The 20,567-nt window shown below is 40.9% G+C and overlaps 1 protein-coding gene across 1 annotated transcript in view; it reads right to left on the reverse strand.

The window, feature by feature from the left end:
• Positions 1 to 18,832, reverse strand: part of ccdc88b (coiled-coil domain containing 88B) — a 45,629-nt gene extending 26,797 nt beyond the window's left edge. The window contains exons 1-14 of the mRNA XM_084550396.1: positions 18,596 to 18,832; positions 17,304 to 17,452; positions 15,714 to 15,822; positions 10,369 to 10,438; positions 10,101 to 10,159; positions 9,407 to 9,490; positions 8,389 to 8,529; positions 6,235 to 6,380; positions 5,664 to 5,745; positions 4,665 to 4,823; positions 2,797 to 2,943; positions 2,351 to 2,525; positions 2,016 to 2,131; positions 1,606 to 1,674 (exon numbers count right to left, since the gene is read on the reverse strand). Of these exons, the coding sequence (XP_084406522.1) occupies positions 1,606 to 1,674; positions 2,016 to 2,131; positions 2,351 to 2,525; positions 2,797 to 2,943; positions 4,665 to 4,823; positions 5,664 to 5,745; positions 6,235 to 6,380; positions 8,389 to 8,529; positions 9,407 to 9,490; positions 10,101 to 10,159; positions 10,369 to 10,438; positions 15,714 to 15,822; positions 17,304 to 17,452; positions 18,596 to 18,655 (1,566 nt within the window). The 5' untranslated portion in view covers positions 18,656 to 18,832. The remainder of the gene's footprint in view (positions 1 to 1,605; positions 1,675 to 2,015; positions 2,132 to 2,350; positions 2,526 to 2,796; positions 2,944 to 4,664; positions 4,824 to 5,663; positions 5,746 to 6,234; positions 6,381 to 8,388; positions 8,530 to 9,406; positions 9,491 to 10,100; positions 10,160 to 10,368; positions 10,439 to 15,713; positions 15,823 to 17,303; positions 17,453 to 18,595) is intronic.
• Between the last annotated feature and the right edge of the window lie 1,735 nt (positions 18,833 to 20,567).

Here is a 20,567-nt window from a genome sequence, read left to right on the forward strand (position 1 = left end):
AAAGGTACAATTGCAGAGAACATTAGAAGTGTTTGAAAGCATTTTGAATCTGTCGCATTTTGTTCTTTGTTTCTGTTTTTTGTGCTTCGACACAGTGAAGATGAACAGATGTGTCTGAGTATGAAAACTGAAACCATCCCTAGTTCTTTCCCAAAATAAATCCAGGATCAATACAAGTAGAAAGTAAAAAGAAGTAAAAATGACATAAGAAAAAAATGAAAGACGGATAGATGCTGAAGGGAAGAGTTAGAGACTTATTTGAAGGATTTTTGTTTGGTGATAACAGGAATATAAAGATCCACACAAATATCCACAGAGCTGTTCAGACGGGTGGCCAAAAAAAAGTGAAGCAGCCGCTTTCATAAATTAAACTGTACAATGCAGAGTATATATTGAATATACCGTAAAAATATATATCATTTCTAAAGCAATTGTACATTTGAACAGCTGCACCATTGCTATCAAATATCTCACTAAAAATGACTCTATATCCATTTTACAAGTTCATTATCACAGATTTAATATAGCTGATGGGGCTGCTGTAGATATAGTCTACTCTAGCATACTCAAAGTGGAAGGTGTAGTATTAACTAGTATTTCAAACAGTAAGGTTGTTATGTGTTATTTTCATTCTTATTCCTATTATCATTCTCAAACTGCATAACATAGAACTAATGGCTATTTTAATTATAATATAGTGATTATTTAAGATTTACGATCACTGGATTTTTTTTATGCGAATACTAACAATTTCCCATTGCAGGTTGCCAGAGCCAAAAATAATGTTTTAATTACTACTTTGATCTGTCAGACCAACACCCTGCAGGTATTCAAATTATGAATCATGAAAGGATATGAAATAAAGAAGCAGTACATTGTGAATTTTAACAAGTGCATTTGGTAAACATAACAATCAATGTTGCCCTCTTTTTATATGTGTTTTTAAAACCAACTGTTCAGTGACATATTATCACCTCATTGAATCATTATGGTGAACTTGTCAGTGAACAATAACCTGTTTAGATAACCATGGATAATTAAGAGTCACATGGTCATGTGAAAAAAGTTACTCTGATACTAGCTCTGTTTTGGTCTCCGCCAGTTCACAGCTGAAAAACCTGTCTCTTTACATGCGAGATGTTTCTTCTGTGTTCATTGTCTGTCTGTTGTCTGCTGCTGCTGGACAGTGTGCTCATGAAAAGAGTTTAGTTTTCACTTCTGTCTGCCGCTTCTAGTAGAGGTGACAAACATTTGAGGGGGTTGCAGAGCTCGTGAATATTCTCAGTGATTTCACTGTGGGTGATTCGATTCTAATACACGCCGTCAAGTGAGCATGTAATTTGCAAGGTCAATTAACACAGCTAATTTTCTGTTTATGATAACTTAATCAACAAATTGCATACTGTATATGGCTGAGAAGGGTTTCTATATATTTCAAAAAGTGATGTAATTAATAATGTATGCTTTGATGTCAGCTTTGGGAGTTTTCTATGACTGAACATTGTGTCTCTCAAATCAGGCCAATCCCTCCTAAAACTTGGTCAGTCATATCAGTTAAATTCAGGCCAGCAGTGACTGTCCTCCTTCAGTGTCCTCTCCGCTTACCTCCCTGAGTGTGTTCTGATGCTCCATCTCCAGACAAGTCAGCTCATCCTTTGCATCTGGAAGATCAGCCTGCAGAGAAAGGAGATGTCTAACATTTATTTGTATTCTGCATTTCATGTTTCATTAACATCTATAACAGCTCAGACAGATTCAGAGGTGGCAGCTTTACGTGCCAAGTTAAACAGATGCATGTAGAAACTCCATATGCAGTTTACCCTGCACTTGACATGGGTTCTTAAAGTGATCCTCAGTGTATTGTTGTCATCACTGATCCCTAAAGCACGGTTCATTATTTATATACCAAAGTCTCCTGTTTACTAGCCACATTGATCTTTAACCTTTAACAGAGGAGATATAAAGTGTAATCGATAGTGCCTATCAGTCACGACCTTCGACCTCTGAACCCTGACCTCCTGCTGGGCCTGCAGCTCCTCCAGTCGTCTCCTCAGCTCCGCATTCTCCTGCTCGGCTCCCAGCAGCCTCAGCGTCGAAGCCTCGCCAACTTCCACACTCAGTGGCTTCTCATCTGAGACACAGGGAAGGAGGGATAAAGAATAATGTAAGAAGAAAAGGAGGAAGGGAGGAAGATAGGTTGGGATAGAAAAGGAGAAATGGATATGTGTATAGATTGTTTCAGTTATTGTTGATTGATAGCTCCTGGGCTAGAATTACCTCAACATATTATCTCTTATCAGTTAATTAAAATGTCTTAAATGGTAAGGTGCCGCGAGGCGGGTATTCTGACCAATCAGTTTGCTCAGATCCTCGTCTGAGTCCAGTTCGGATTGGAGGAAACGTTGGTGAATTGTAACGACTGGATTGGGAACACTGCCCCCACTGCTGCTGTGCTTCAGGTCCGCCTCGAGGCTCATGTTCATCTCCAGCAGCTCATCAACTCGCTGCCTCTCGGTGTCCCGCTCCTACACACACACACACATATTCATTACCGTAAAGGCAGCTTTCAAAATCTGTTTATGCACACACGCACACAAAAAGCTGTAAAAGTAAATTAGGATTTTATTTTATTTTTAACTCTAGACATACACGCACAAAAAACACACCTTTAAAAAAATGTCACATACACACTGAACCAATCACAAGCACACTTTTAACTTTAGCATATTCTTCTCATTGTGCGGGAAAACCAAACACGCATACAAACAGAAAAATCAGCATCACAGCTCCACCCACCCCTTCCACGTCCATGATTTTCTGACGCAGAAGAAGATTGTCCCTCTCCAGCTCTCGTAGCGTGGAGCAGCGCGACCGTGCGTCCGCCAGCTGCTCTTCGAGAAGACTTTTCGTCTCTTGCAGAGCTGCACACAGCTGCTGTTGCTCCTGCAGGGGGCACCAGAAAGTGTAAAACGTGAAATTATATGGTGACGTAAAGGAAAGGCAAACATTTTCTGTTGGCCTCCCTTTATACTGTGAGCAGTTCTGTGAGATTTTTTTTGATCTGTAGCCACTTCCTCTGACCAGCCGCATCGATTACTGCTCTGGTTATGTCCCACATTCATCAGAACATATAAGTCCTCATAAATTCCTCTATTGTCATAAGTAGAGAGTGACATTATAAGAGCTCATACCTCAATATACATTGAGAATCATCTGATGAAAACTGTTCCATAGTGACAGCCAGGAAGTGTTGTGGTTTTATTAACTTATCAGACCTTTATAAATAGCTTGATATAAACAGCAGATATGGTAAACAGAAAAGTGTAAAAAAAAAACATCTTTATAATCCCAACACAAAAACAATGAAAGAAACTATGAAGAAATATACTGTACTGGTTGTGATTCACAAAATATTAACCCGACATGACAGGCATTTCTGGATTCTGGTATTTTGAGGCATGTTTCACTGGAGAAGCTGGACATGTTTCCTCTCCAAGAAAGAAACCTTTGCTCTATAACACCAATACGTCACAAGTGATTGCCACTTAAACTAAACTAAATATTAGCCGCTGCTTTACACATGTCACAAACATATCCAATATCGATACACGTTTAACCATGCTGAGTTTTTATGATAATTTCCAGCTGTAACCTAAACTATTGTTGAAATCTGCAAACATATCGCTACCGCACAGGGTGGTAAGAAAAACTAAATGAGCACACAGTTTGAAACAAGACAACGGTTAAACCACCATTTAGCTGTTAAACCAAAAGTAATCACACCCAGAGAGTGTGATTAAACTCCCTGACTGACTGTTTTTGCCCCGTCAGAATTTTTTTTTTAGCCAAAGTTCTCAGATCCCTGCAAATAACCTGATGAGTTTAATGTTTTATGCTTTATGATCACAGAAACTGTGCAAATAACGCCAATCGGGGTAAAATTACTCTTTCCGTGTGTCTTAGGGTTGACTTTTACATGTGTACATTCACAAGTGGCTCCTCTGGAGCTCACAACCACAAGAGTTCACCGTGAATTTGTAATTAATTTGAAATGCAAACAAAAATTCGTCCCGCCAGCTATGTTGAGCTGTCAAAGGGACGCAGCACGACAGCGGAATGAATCAAATAAGACCGAGAAGGTGACGGTGAGGACACTGCGAGGCATTTTACAGGAATATGAGCACATTTTCTGCCCCTGAACACTTATACTACTTCAGAATAAATCTCATTTGGGTGTAAAAGTCCCAATAACTGAAGCAGTACTCCTGCTCTTTGTCAATGAAGCAGCTCCGGGCAGTAAATCCCAATGACATCACACAATATAATCTCCTTCTACGGCTTTGAGCTTCCGAGTTGTTCACACTCACTCTTGATTGAAATGCTAAAGGCCATGAGAGGGAATATATGGCTTTTGAGATTAAGTGGTACTTCTTTTTAAAAAAAAATAGCTACTCAGAGAAAGGTTTAAAAGGGATGTTTTTGATGTCATCTTCTCTTGTAATGTATGAGGGCCTCCCTTTGAAAAGTTTGTGTGCATGAAATCTGTGTGAGTTGGATGTTGTGCAGAATGGAGCATTCCCATACTAACATATAGAAAAAAACATGTATGTTCTGGGGTGAATGAATGTTTAGAAGTTGTGTATTTGCACCGTGAGTGTGTTTACCTTCAGCTGAGTGCGTGTGAGCTCCAGGCTGCGCAGTCTGTGCTTGCAGCTCTGAAGCTCAGTCTGGAGCTGCTCGGACCGCGCGGCCCGCTCTCTGGCACAGTCCAGCTCGTCTCGCAGTGAACGCATGCCCCTCACCTCACCCTGCAGGGAACGGTTCTGCAGGCACAGAAACACACACGCGCAAACACAAGCATTCACACACCAGTGGGGATGAGGTCAAAGAAGGTTGAGAACAGATCCGGGATGTGCAGCAAAGCAAATGTTGACAAAGTCTGATGCACGACGATGGAAGTGTGTGTCTGTCTGTGTGTTTCTGCGTGATTGTGTACAATACCGAATTGGCCTCACAAGAAAGAAAATAACAACACTTTGGAAGCTTATTCTCTACCAGACCGTAAGTTAAATTGGGGACAAGGTTTAAATCAAGGTAACCTTAATGCATCTATCTTCAGTTACTGAACGGAACAACAGGTAATTTAAATGAAGGTACCCAAACATGCACTAGACTAGATACTGTTCACAAATCTCCACAGTTCGTGATTTGGAAACATCATTTAATGCTATGCCAGTCCATAAATGCATGTATTAAGTAGATTTAGCCCTTTGACAAAGGAAAATACAAGTGATTCAGCTTGGAGAATGATGACCTCTTATTATCTGTAGCTTTTGGACATAATGAGTCTAAACTGAAAAGTGCAACTGCAAAATACTTTTAACAGCAATGTTCTTCTGGCCAAACTGTATCTGTCTGCGTGTGTGCAGTCTAATTACTAAAGCTAAAGGCTAATTGCTATAAAAACCTAATTATTCAGTTAACCAATTACTATATACAATTATTATATTTAGCCGTGATCTATGATATATCATAGCTGTTGCCAAATTAATTACATTTTATGTGCGAAAAAGACCATGTGTGTGTGTGTCCAAAACAAGAAAAAACAAACACAAAACAGGCAGGTTTCTCTCTCAGTGCCAACGTCGACATCATGTCTGTACCTCTTTCTGAAGCTTCTTGAGCTGCTCCTCCATGGTTTCAATCTCCTGCTTGTAATCCAAAATCTGATCACCTTTATCTTCCCTAAAAAGACGTACACGCATCAGTATCACAGACACAGTCACGCAGTTCTTCTAAACACTGTTTTGCTGGTTTATTACTCATTCATTCATTTATTCACTAGATTTTACTTATATTTTATGTCATCTTTCTTTTTACTCGTAGTGCAACTGATCTACTGTGACCAAGCAACTTCCCTTGTGGATGATTAAAGTCAATCGAAGTCGACGTCTAAGTCTTATTACCTTCATTTGTATCTGTGATAAATTGAGTGTTATAACATTAGAAGTGGAAAAAGACAAATGTTCAGAAATTATAATTGGCCATCCGTGACCTTTATGTCGTAGTCTGCATTTAATACACCGTCTGATATGGCGTTTTGTTTTGTTCCTGACTCGTTGCCGACTAACTCCCCAGTTTTGCGTATTGTAAAGTGTGACAAAAAAACATTTTCCACACTGACCTTTATCACAACTTCATTGCACACATATATACACACATGCACACACTCACAGTTGTTGTTTAAGACGCCGGAGTTTGGCCTTGCTGTCTGCCAGCTGGAGTGCCAGACCTTGGGGCGGCTCCTCGCTACGGCCACCCAGGGGCGCCGTGGTTGAATCAGACTGGGCTTCCCGGTCCCGACAGAGCTCGGCTATCCTCTGGGAGGAAGGAGAAGAGAAACATAAGAGATGGATGTTGAAAGTGACAAAAGCTGTGAAGGAAAAAGAATATGCGGAGAGAGAATGAATTGTGCATCTTTAAACCCGTAAAGAGTAAAAAAGGCTGAATGTTAAAAAGCATTGTGTTCATGCCGTTTTATAGAGAAAACAAAACCCAGCATATAGTGATTCAGTGTCATATGTTTTTTTCCGTGGGCACACTCAACAAAGTAGATGTAGAGTTTAATTCAATAAAGGTTGATGGCGTTGAAAATACAGCAGCAGAATTATCACTTGAGAGGGTAAATAGGTTAAGCATTGCAGTTTTGAGTTATTGTGTTTGTTAATTTTACACCGACTGCAGGTACAGTGTCACTTTGTTGTTCCACAAAATTAATGCAGAATGACTTTTCTCTGTAATTTTCCTCCTGTGTCTTGTGCCACATTTTCTGCACTGCTGCAACAGAAAATTCATTTTTTATCTGGTGACAACATTTAGATAACAGAGAGCAAGGTGAGCGCTTGTTCCATTAGGAATTATTTGAGTCAGTCCAATTTATTCCATGAAAATTAAATATCTTATGCTGCGCTGGTCTCATGTTAAGGCCGTAGCTAAAGGTTTAGAACATTACTCAGGTTTCCAAATGGGGATAATACCTATAATAATAGCTTTTAATCCAACAGAAGCCAAGAACAGATCACAGTGTTATATTGGTGGATTTAAGGATGCAGCATTTGTTTGAATTCACCAAACAGGAACATGAAGTGAAATCTGGGGTTCATTTATTGATGGTTTTAGGATCTTTGGGATTTTAAAGAACAAAATGACAGTGCTCCTTTTACAATATCTTGTAATCCTTTCAATGTAGTCTGTTTTGTTAAATAAGGCACGCAAATATATATCGAGTCCACTGCATTAAAGAATTTGACCCATACACCATGTGCTAGTTAACCTCAAATTCCACAGTACACTAATGAATTTAAACAGTCCGACACTCCACTCAGGTTATATCTCGCTAATATCAGCTTCTGTTGGTTAAAAGCCAGAATTACTGTAGAGACTAAATAAAAACTTATGATATGTTGAGACAGCTGGGATAGGCTCCAGCAGACCCCCGCGACCCTTAACAGGATTAAGCGGGTACGGAAGATGAATGAATGAATGAATGAATGAATGAATGAATGATATGTTGAAACAGTGAAACGAGCAAATCGCACTTAAAACTTAATGAATCAACTCTTATGTACTTCTTGAAAACAAACTTTTGTACCAAACACATTTTTATGCATCAGTGTATCAGCAATACAACCAGTAGCACTGATGCTACAATCACTTTAGGGTAGCTACTGTGTTAAAGCTGACATCTATACTTCCACAGCACTGCAGTCGCAACCGAACATGTCGAACTCCGTCTGTCTGCACAAACGCAGACAGACACATGCATGTAAAGAGATGGAGGAGTTTAATGTCTCTTCCAGTGAGCTACATTTTTCATTTATTTGCTTATTAGCTGGATTCTCAAGATTTAGATGCGACCATCAGCATCATCATTATGTCTGTAGGTTGATGTGAAGCTAACACCAGCTGCCAGTTAGCGTAGCTTATCACAAAGAAACAGGGGGAGACAGCTGGCCTGGTTCAGCCCAGGAATTTAAATATAAACAAATAAATAAAACTTTTACCAGACTCACTTATTATCTTAACTGAAAAAAACAACCCTTTGTGATTTTTCTGTAGATTAATGGCTGGTCTATCGTATTGGGCCAGCCATCTTACAACCTCCTGGTCACTAAGTGAAGTTAATGTGTCTGACCAAGATATGATTGTAAAGGTAATGGTAGATTTTGTTATATATTTTGTTATATTTGTTATATCTGGACTAACATTGCAGCAGCTGGTGGCTGCTTTATTTCTGCGAGACCGAGATTAAAGTGCATTCTGCTTTAAATCAAATAAGACTGTTTTCAAAGACTGTCAAACTGTTCCTCTAAGCGTGTGCATTCATACCTCCAGATGTGTGTCCCTCTGTGCTAGTAGGCTTTGGATCTGTTTGGTCATGCAGCTGAACACCAGCTGTAAGTCTGCATCTTCAGCCTCCGCCAGCTCCGCCCACTGAAGCGGCAGCACCATCCGTGGGTCCTGAGTCACCTGCAGCAAGGACAGTGTCTCAGGTGTCTACGATGAGATCAATGTGTGCTACTGGGAAAGCTGACACAGAATGTCAGATGGGGAGACAAACTATCCAGACAGCGAGAGCGCTGTGTGAATGCCAAGCATCTGTGAACAGTGGAGGGTAAAAATAAAAAAAACACACAACACCACAGGTATATCTCGAATTTCTATCTGGAAGATGTATCCAAAATGCCTGACTAGTGCATGTAAAATGAATGATCAAGTTAAAGGGTTTGAAATGCCCTTGGGTGGAAGGCATAAGAACGGTAAGCAGGGGGAGCATCCATCCACACAGGAGGGGGACCTCTCACCTCTGTGATTTATTAGGTTGAGAATCCTGGCACTAAAATGGGTTGGTGGGCAACATACTGTTACTGTAATTCAGACACACTGGTATGCAGCAACATGCTGTTTTTGTAATGCCAGCAGTTATTAATGGGGGTAGTTTTATAAGAGTTCAATTTGGCATTTAGGCTTTATTGGAGAGGAAAACAACAGAAAAGAGATGAAGGAGAGATGATGATGCGAAAGAGGTGGAGGTGGAGAGGTGAACATGAGGGGTGGAGGATCCATCCTACGGTGGCAGCAAGGAGCACTCAGAGGTCCTTAAGATGCTGCCAGCAGAATGACAAGTAGCTCATTTTCACACTTACTTGAAGCACCAGTGGAAGGTATAATAGTTTCACTCCCTCTGCCAACAGGCCAGACAGTGAAGAAATACTTTGCTAAATCATATTTAGGAACAAAAATCCTCTTAGAGATGTCCAGTGGACCAAATCTCTTCTGCTGTGGGTCAGTCACTGAAGGACTTTCAAATTTGGGGAAAGTTTGATTTGATTAATTCTGCACTTACCTGCTGAATACAGCTGGCGATGGACGCCTGCGTCTCAATGTCCAGAGACTGGATCTGCTGAATGAACGTTTCCTTCTTCTCGCACTGCAGACGGGGGGACGAAACCGTGTGTGTGTTAGATCAAAATATATCAATGCAATGAAGTATATCAGTCTAATGATCTAGAGCTGAGGTGAGTGTATTAATCGATTGAGTGGGCCTGGGGCTATGTAGATAAGCGTCTTATTGTTTGAGTCATTTTGCAAGCAAAAGGCCAATCGATCACGAGTTCCTGCCGCTTCATTGTGATAATATGGGATCATGCAAGACAAGCAATTTGAGGATGATTTCTAACATCTAACACAAAGTTTAAATAAAGTGCCGCTGGACTTGTTTGAGGGATGTTTCACCAATAATCCAGGTACAGGAGCTTCTGCATTTCCTAAAAAAGTATCTATGCCTTCAGAATAATGTTAAACACTTGTTATGCCATTAACTGAAATGATGGAGAAATAAAAGGTTTGACTAAGTGGACTTGGAAAAAAAAAGATTATTGTTCATCCACTCAGTCATTATTTTGCTCTGAATTAAAGTATGAACAGACTGACCACCCTTTTAGCAGCTTTACAAAATGGAGTATGGAGGTTCAGTAAAACAATACAGGTGTCATCATCCACCATCAGAAAGCGTGGCGGTGATGTGCGTCCGTAATCACCTGCACTGCACATCCCAGCAAGAGCAGCAGCAGCCGTCTCAACTCTTCCACTGCGGCTTCTGAGGACACAGGAATAACTGTCATCATCATCACCATTATCATCATCATCATCATCATCTCCACCTCCCCCCACCACCGCCATCATCCTTATCATTATCACCTTAATGTGCTTCACAGACAGACGAGATATGGACCCGTACGTAAAGTATAATTACTTTCTCGCGGCTGAGAGACATGGCACTGATAGGATCGTGCTGTTATCTTGTACCTGTTAGGGGGTCCTGCCCCAGAATGGCAACATTTGGGAGGGGCATCAGAATCAACTGCTGCAGGTCTTCCTGAAAAAAGGATTAAAATAGAGTGTAGGTAAGTAAGTGCAAAAAAAATAAAAAAAATAAAAAAAAGTGGTCACCAGGCCCGTCTTGTCCGTCTGCCCACAGTGAACCTGATTAACCACAACAACAAAACTTTCCACCAGCCTGCTGCTATGTGTAGTGTAAACAAAGAAGAGATACCTGATAAGAAAACATGTTTGTTCTACCATTTCAAAGAAGCTCTGAACAAATTAAATTTAATACGTTTCAGTTAATCTCATTCTTCTTCTCATGCAGCAAATACAGAAAGACTAGATGAATGAACAGCAAAACCTGCAAAAAAAATCACTGTGGAGTTTCTATTGCTGCCTTGTGGTTAAAGCGTACGGGTAATGTGACGACAATACAGACAGAGACACAAAGATCACAACTGACGTCACAGACATCCAGACCACATGGCTAGCAACCAGCCTACTACTACTGAAACAAACAAATGTCTTTGTTACAGTGTTTCCAAAACATTTGTTTATCGGGTGTCATGGTGAGTTTGAAGCACCCAGCCGAAGATGGACTAACTTGTGGTAAATCGCCCCTACCCTTATTTCCTGTCTCACTGCACTGTGACTGTAAGATAAAGGCAAACTTTTTCAACATCCAGCATGTGTGATCTCACCTGAGACCTAGTGTTTATCACAGAAAAGTTATTTTTGTTTCCAAATTGTTTCCTAAATTGTTTCCAAGTCATTACATTTCTAAAAACAAGGGTTTGATTCGTGGTGTTTCTTGCAGCTAGAAAGCCAGAAAGTCTTTATTATGTATTTCGGAGTAAATGGGACAATTCAGGACGAGCAGAAGGCCCACCAACACTGTGGTCAGCTTGTTTCAGCGAGTTGTAATTTCTGCTTTGAGCTCTTGGACAAATCTCCTGGCTGACTCAAATAACGCAGAATCAAGCTGGACCGCAGACACCTCAGACATTCCCTGTCCAGAAATCTGGCTTCCCTGGCAGTGAAAAATTGTCACATGGATCTGCAGCACCTACATTTCCATCTAGAGCCAGCGGGTGATCATCCTGCAACTTTACTCCTTTATTTACTTAGTCTTATACTCAGAATATACCACAACAAGTTCTTTGTTAATTAAAAATATTTCTGTCAAAGAGCCACACGCTGGAGCTGGCTAGCTCCTTTCCCAACTGCTCTGAAAGCCTGTTCCCATCCTTCTGCGATCCATCAGTGCAAAATCACCAGAGTGCAGAAGCCAGTCACAATCACAGCTCTCTCCTCTGTTTACTGTAAGTTATAAACTGTACAGTCAGAAAGGCAATGTACCGAGAGGCAGGGACTCCCTCCAGCAACTGGCATGTGCAGCCAGCCTTACATTTCTCCTCCTCCCAGGGCATTCGGGGTATTAGCCACTGCAGCACTGACTTGGTTATCATGCAACTCGTGGTTTCATGATCCCAAACAGGCTCCTGCAGGAGATTATCCAGACTGAAATTATATAGAATCTTCTTGTTGTCGCTGGCATGCTAATGTCCTTGCATGAGCATTTTCCCATCTGGCCACTGCAGCCAAGATACATACTGGGTTGAATTTGCTCAGATCCCTTCTGCACGATGTTTTGCACATCATCATTTGATACAGTAGTACACCCTGCCAAAGAAAGAGATTAATGAAAACTGCACGGTGCTGTGATTTCCACGACAGTTAAGTTAACTTCTAGAAGAAAGTGCAAATTTTCCACTGACGCCACAGTAAAGAGTAAGGAATCTAATCTAATCTAATGCTATATACAGTAGTCCTGAATTTGAAAATAAACATCTTCATCAAGCTGCTGGCTGCAGTCAGGGAGAGAATTAGACTCCATCTGCAACATTATCTTTTCCAAATTCCATCGTTCTACATTATGTTGTTTGGATTGGTGCTAATTTTCATTTTAGCCACAGGCTTACATTTTTATTTTTATTTATTTATTTATTTATTTATTCATTTTTGGCTTTTAAGATTTATGCAAACCAGATTAGTTGATACATCATTAATTGGATGTTCAGTAGCCTTAAAAATGTCGCGATTTACCGAGGACAGAGATCTTTAAATGCAGCGGGTCAATGAATTACTAGTCAGGAGGAATTAACATTAAAAAAGCATTAATAGAAGGTTGGAAAGTGTCTCATTCAGTGGCATTAAAGGCTTTTAGATGAAGGGGGAAAAGAATAGATGAAAAGAGATGCGAGTAAACTAGAGCAGAGAACATAATGTAAAAAAATCAATAGAACGAAGTTCAAAAGAATTGACAAGAATCCAATATATAGCACTCAATGCAATAATAGCTGCCACACAGTGCTTTTAAATCACGCTTTCACAGTATATAAGAGTCTGTGCCGTCGACACGCTCTTCCTTCATGCTTGTATCGTCTACACAAATAGCTCAGCTGCTGTAGAGAAACTGAGGTCACAGCAGAGAAAATTAAGCCTTGCCAGGCTGCACACTGTTGCACTCTTCACTCTTCTCATTGTGTCACACACGCTCTCTCACACAAACACATACACAGGAAAAACTGCGTTAACAAAAAAACAGTGAGAAGTAAAACTGTGACCAATGTGGAACTAAACGTCTACGGGCAACTGTGGAGTCTATTCTGAGTGCACCTAGTGAAATTCTAGTGGAACGCTGACTGATATGAGCTTCCCAATTACTGCCAGTGTCCTGGGCTGCTCTGAGCTTTCAAGGCACATTAGTGATTCACTGAAAATTAGGAAGTGAAACCTTGTAGGCTCGTGTTCTTATGTTGTGTGACAAGCTAAGCGGAGCATGCTCAGTCCACCTGACTGGCGCTCGGGGACGCTTTCCTTGCCGACAACAGAGGCTTTTGAGTCATCCCCTGGGGATAAGGATTGTGTCATTTCCTCAAATGCCACAGGCACATACAGTGCACATTCTGGAAAGCATGTTACTTTAAGCTGTTTGATACTTTTTAGTTCTCTCTCCTTCCTCAGCCTCAAACCAAAGCGGCAGCAACAAAAACTCAGCTCCTCGACTTTTTCTCACCCCATTTGCCCGATAATAAGGAGGGACGCAGCTAATGAAGATGGAAAATTCCTGTTTTTCATCTTCTCTTTCGTGCAAACACTCTGTCACCCCTTGCACACGCTTCAAACTTTCTACATCATCCTCAGGGAATATATTCACGTGTACAGGCTGATAGTAGAGCTTCACCTTGTCCTCTGTTTTTGCTATCTTACAGCTCGACAACTGCTTCTCCGGCCCTCCTCCATCACCCCCTCTCCCTCAACATTTGGTGTGGCCCTGAGTCATGTTTTAGGAGGATATTTCAGCATTTTTACAAGTTTTCGGCTTATAATGAGCAGTCCATCCACCAAAAAAAAAATCCATTACACCAGTGGTTTTGAAAACTTTTTCAGGAGCTGTAAGAGAAAGTGGATAAGGCTATTCAAGACAGCAGATGGAGCTCAAACCAGACCATTTCCAAATGATTGTGCAGCCTTGTTCACTGTGTCACAGGTGGCTTGCAGAGATATTAATACCACAGTTTGACAGGGAAGCAAAATAGTCAAAGAAATGAGCTTCCATAATAACCATTCAAAGGAATAGTTAGAGATGGAAAATATTTGTAGCCCGTTCACGTTCTTGCTGAGAATCATATTTGTTTACTAAATACAAGACGAAGGCTAGTGGCTGAGAAGCATAAAGAGTGAAAACAGGTGGAAACACACACCAGTCTGTCTACCAACGCGTTTAAAGCCAACTGGCAGGAGGAAAGTGTCTACCAGATAGTTGCTTGTGTGTTCTGCATTTTGAAGTAAAGAAACCCCAAACAAGAAACATTATTAAACGTTAAATGTGCTTACAAGTGATTTTGTTAAATTTGGACAGTCAGAGTGTTTCATGGTGCTAAGCAGAGCTAGCCAGTTGCTGCCTGCAGCTTTATAAGTTGCTGAACACAAAGTTGATGTCAGTCCACTTATCTGGCATTCTTCAAGAAATCATATAAACGTTTTTGCTGCTGTAACAAGTATTCAATTCTAAATGACAGTAATTTAGAGTAAAAGTTCCTTTTTTGGTTAATTGATCAAGCCTGCCAGGAAATAAGGATGTGAAAGGAAACATTTAACCAAGTTCAAAATCAGGTTTTTCACAGCGTTTCAAAACAATGACAATTAAAAATGTTGTGGCTATTTGAACAGTTTTGATGTAATACGCGCACCGGCAAAATCAGGAAGGTGTAGCATTCAGCTGATCAGAGACATCATAAACATGCAGTCATGCTTCTGGTCATCTGATGGATGTCATCAGATCCAATATTATGTTTACATCACAGAAATACCCCAGTGTTTAGATGCTAAGGGATTCACCATGTTCACCAAGTAGTCTGGGCAGGTAAATGGCCTTGTTTTTAAATAGTACTTTTCTACCTATTGGTACTCAAAGCACTTTACAGTCACAGATGCATCTACCCATTCGCTCACACAAGCGCCACGCACTGGGAGCAACTGGGGGTTCAGTATCTTGCTCAAGGACACTTCAGCATGCGGCACATTCCAGGGATTGAACCACTAACACTCTGGTTTGTGGACAACGTGCTCTACCTACTGAGCCAGAGCTGTAAGCAGCCGCCTACTGTAACTAGAAACCGGCAGACGAGAACACCAAGGATGAAGCAGAACAGTAAAGCTGCACCATATAAAACCAAACGATGAACTAAAAGACACTGCAGCTGAGGGGACTTCAAGGATGGATGACAAGCTTCTCGGGGTTCCCCCCTACCGGTGACGTTATTCACATTGCAAGTCATCTCTTGACTTGTTGTTGAACGCTGACAGCTACAAATGAACCATTATCTGGCTAGTTGTGTGTGAAATATTATTCTTGATACACACTGATAAAAAGACCATGAGACACAGGTGTGGAGTGTGTTTTTGTCTTCCTAATATTGACCTAAATCTTCCCACGAAATGAATCATCTGTACTAGATCTGATTTTAAAAGACCTAAATAAGTCACATTTAAATTTATCATTTAGCTATAAAATATCATATAAAAGGAAACCGTTTAACAAAGAAATAAAAGTTGAAACACAAAAAAACTGCCATGCTTAAATGGGCTGAGATGTCATTATACATTTGATGGATTTAATTCGTTAGAGAGCGGTAATGTGGAACGAGTGAGAAAAACTGAACATGCTCTATTGACCCTCAGCACTTCACCTTGATTTCCCACCTGATGGTTTGATCTTACACCTCAATCTCAACCTCCTCCCCCCCGTGACCCTCCCTTACCTGGTAGAAAGCTCGGAGGTGTCGATTTAAAATAGAAAAGTTCTGGACTCTCAGCATGTGGTCATCTCTCTCGCTGTTGTACAGCCGCTCCACCTTGGGGTTTGGGTCTCTGGGTGAACACAGAAAGAAAGCAACACTTACTGCAGCTTGATCAAACAGCCCAGCACCGCGCCTCTCCAGATGAGAAATTCTTATGCAACAGTGCATTTAAACAGAGAGTGAATAAAATTTTAATGAGGCCAAGAAGCAGGCAGTGAGAACCCACATGCAATTATTTGTTGAAATAATGTGGCTTAGGTCAGGCCAAATTAATCAGCTGTTCAGCAAATACTGACTAAGATCATGTCCTGCCAGTTAATAGACAAAAGCTTTTTTTTCCCTCATGAAATTTGAACATGAGATAAGGAATGACTAACAGGAGGGCACATGTGCAGAACCCCAATTTATGATTTATTGGAAATTCGTGGCTCATTCATTCATGCCATCCTTTCGCACAGCTGCAAAACAATGTGAGGTTATGAATGAAAGTGTGATAAATGGTACATCACATTTTTTTGTATAGAAAGAACAATACTAAGAGTCTGCGGCCACGTTTGAGCCTGCACTGTGGCACAGTGAAAAAGACACAGTATGTGTGTGATCATCATCTTAGCTTTGCATGCTAATATTAGCTAATTATTATAATTATTATGAATTTAAATGTTCCCCAAAAGCTAGAAAAGTTTCTTATTTTGCTTTTGTTTCCAAAGTGAAGTCAACGGGCTAAGTGGAAACCCACGGCCAAGGCTAGCAAGACAAAGACTGACATTCATGTCCAGTGGGCCGCACAATGCTAAATCCAAATCTTCCAGCTAAAAAAAAAATTATTTTGGCTCACGCACCAGGGGAGAACTTTTCATTCAAGTGAGTGGGTCCCTTCTTTGAGTTCTTATGACTTGGTCTAGCATGGGGGTACACTAGTTACTACTGTTGCCTCACAGCAAGAAGGCTTTGGATTTATACATGCAGGCCGACTGGGCCTTTTCTGTGCAGAGTGTGCACGTTCTCACTGTGTCTATGTGAGTTTTCTCCAGGTGCTCTAGCTTCCTCATATAATCCATAGACATATATGACAGGTTAAAAGGTAATTCTTAATTGGCCATAGGTGTGAATGTCTGTTTGTCTGTCCCTGTTGGCCCTATGATAGACAGATGACCTGCCCATGGATTACCCTGACAGCTATGATAGGCTCCTGTGACCCCTCTAAGGATAAGTGGGATCAGACAATGAAATGGAGTATGATATGAATAAATCGCCTCCTCCAGTTATGTTAATACCGTATGAACATGTTAATAAAAGGCACACACAATTTTTTGCAACTAACCGCCAGGTTACACAGTTTGAAAAGTGACAATTTCAAAATGTTCTTTTTTTTTTTTTTTAAATCATACTTATTAAAAATAAATGCTCCTCTAACATTACACATTGTCTGGAAAAGGTTCCCACAAGTCCATAATATTAGCTCTTATTTTCCCTCTGCAGTGGTCGCTTTTACTGCAGCCTGTGTTTGGCTGCAAGGCAATGAAGCAAGAAAATCCTCATCAATCTTACATGACCCTCATGACCTCGTTGAGGAAAATCCCATTGGTCAACCTCAGGTAGCGATCTCTGGCGCTCTGGGAAACTGAGTTCACCTCCATGTACTGACTGTAGAGTGGGACACCATCCTCAGTCTCCAACATATTCTCAAACAGCTGAACCTGTTGGACACAGGGAGAGATGTGTGTGTGTGTGTGTTAGTTTTAAGTCTGAGGTGGACAAAGACAATTAAGACAGAGACAGGGGCAGAAAATAGACACAGAGAGACAAGAAGGGAGGCGGAGGTGCAAACATTTTCATACAGGAAGCCACTTGAGTCGGTGCACCTGTCTGAACAGGTGGGATCTGTGCTCTCACACTGGGAAGCACTTCACAGTGACAGGCAGCCAAGGCAGGACTGCAGCCAAGGTCTCTGCTAAGACGGCTCGTGCCAATGCAAACTGCAATATAATGAGGCATATTCCCACCTGCACCTTCTAAAAAGTGCACTATATGTAAACAGAGTAACAAGCTTGAGTTGGGTCTGATGAGGTGAGGCAGAGGCAGCTTCAGAATCTGTGCGACGGGATGAACCGGCACTTACAGCGCACGTCCTTCAGCTCACATGTCAGTGACCTACTGAAGCGCCCTTGAGCAAACACTAAACCTCTGCCAGATGAGGCATCCTGTTGAACCTGACCTCTGTCCACCTCTTTGGAACCAATGAGAACATCCCGACAAGGTTCAGCACAATATGGCATTATACCATAAACAGTGCTCACTGACCATAAAAAGAAAGAAACCCTCCGGCTGCCGGGCTGCTTGTGGAAACCCCAGCTGGAAATTCAGTGTGTAACAAATGCAACGTATCCTCAGCTAACTTTAGTGAGGCTACACTGTCTTGAATACACTGTGTGTTTGTTTTATTTTCAAATCAGAAACAGCCCAAGGACACGGAAGTGTCAAGGCAAAGAAAGAAAAAAAATTGCTGGCCATTAACAGGCAGGGAAGCTTAAAAAAGAAGAAGTAGGGTGTTTGCCTTTCTGTACACAATAGCAAGTCGGCAGCATCAAGGCTATTTTAGCTGTTTACCCAAGTCCTACTTTCATATTTATCCGTGTGAATAGAAGTGGAAAGCACCCTGCTGTAAAAGATGTCACAAGTATTCAAACTGGAAACAATAGTTCACTGTAGGACAGGTCTCTGGCCAGGACGGATCTCTATCCAGTTTTTCTCCATCACCCCTCTGTTTCAATCCCCTCTCCCTGCCTCTAGAAATGATGACCTTTTCTCTAACTCACAGTGATAAATGATAAATGACATACCCATTGCGCCAACGCACTTTCCATGAATTCCTCTATTATCTCCTTAATGTTGGGGTCCATTGTTGTGTCAGGAGGGCCGTGGAACGCCACGGGACGCAGCCAATTAAAAAATATTATCAATTCTGTCTATGTAATGAATCAAAGAGAGGGAATCCATTTTGCGTCAAGTGAAGTAGTTTGACATTTGTGCGGCCCTTCCCCTCCCTCCACCTCTCTGTCTCTTCCTCTCTGACTCTGTGTCAGTTAGTTTCATTGCAAAACCGCACCGGAATTTCTCAAAACGCACATGTTGCGTTTTCTTTTTCCCACACGCCCTCCACTCGTCGTCTCACGTACACAAAGACACTAAAAAAAAATAAAAAATAAAAAATGACAAAACGTGTATTTGTTTAAATGGATCGTGTTATTTTAGACGGAGAGACTTGAGGGGTCTCCTCGTCCTGTGCATTTTCATTTGTAAATCGTCTTACAGATAGTTCTATACTTCAAAATGAGAATTGTAGATTCACCTTGCGTTATTTCGAACTTGTGGATACTATGCGTCTCAAAAGAAAATAAAGTTTTAACTTCATAATCTACAGCTGTTCAGTTGTTCCGTGTGGTGTAATTCAAGTACTGTGTAATACTGCCCTCTGGTGGCACAGTTGGAATTCACGTTTCCTCATTTTAAAATTATGAATTGCATCATAATTTCCGCAATAAAATCACTAGAGGAAGTGTAACCAAGCGGCTCTGTTTTTATTTTTGTGCTGTATTTCCTGTGAACAGTGTGCACACAAGTTTTTTTTTTCTGCCTTAAGAGATGTGACGTGAGATGGTTATTATGAGCTGCATGTGCTTCCTGTTTAACTTAATTGCAGGAGTCTTATTTTTATAAGGCATGATTTAGACTTATTTAATGTGTGATTATAAGCTTATTAAATTTTATCTTATTATAAATTATTATTATGTTATTTCTACCTTCCTCTGTGGTCCTATAATATAAATGGTGAGGAAAGAAAAATTATTTGAAGCTCAAATGAATCTCATCTTTCAAGAGTTAACAAAAGCAGTTCCATCTGCCGAATAAAATCAGACATTCATTGGAATTATTCTGTGTTAGAGTTTTATTTAGGAAGAAGGAGCACACATTGGATATACCTGTATCACCATACGTCCTTTGCAAGTAAATAGCAGTTAAAAACAGTTCCGCTTCATAAAATAACTCCCAGCAGCAGGATGCATGAGTGCGGTGCTTCGGTCGCTGTGTGAAAGAGTGCGTTCCTGTGTGTTGATTCTGCGTGTGCAGCAGTTCTGGGATTAACTACACCAGGATTATCAGATTGTTTCAGAGCTGCCAGAGTAGACATGATGACAGCTTCATATAGGGCACCACACTCACACATTTAATCCGACACTCCTTGCTGAACGCTGATAACCCATTATCAGTTTATACACGCCCCAGTTATATTACATGTACAAAAGGAAGCAGACACTACAAAGCAGTTAAAAACTTCTACCTTTAATATGTCATTCATGTGCGTTGCCACTTTAACAGGTTCCTACGCATTTCATTGCAGTTAAGTACAAACGCTACAGCTATCAAATGAAGAATGCCGTGCACATGGGATGAACTTCAGCATCACGTGATTCTCACTTTGCCAAAACTTTGCCTGAGTCAAATTGTCAAAACATGAAACTTAAATATGTTTTTGAGTGTAAAAGCTACTCGTGCTTAAACCAAATGTACTGTTTTCTAGGTGCAACAAAAAATACTACACATCTCCTGAACAGATTCTCTGATGGTTACATGTTCGTGAGGTCCTGCAAAGAGGAGATGTTTGTTCTGGTGTCTGTGCAGGGCCTGATACGATTCCTTAAGTGTTGCCCTGTTTTGGCCATGTGCGAGAGAGCTGCGGCTGCTGCACTGGTGGAGCATAAATCAAGCCTAAACGTGCCAAAACTCAACAGGTGTCCTACCTGCCACCGCCCA

Source organism: Chelon labrosus (genome assembly GCF_963514085.1).
Source record: "Chelon labrosus genome assembly, chromosome: 8".
Taxonomy (NCBI): Eukaryota; Metazoa; Chordata; class Actinopteri; order Mugiliformes; family Mugilidae; genus Chelon; species Chelon labrosus.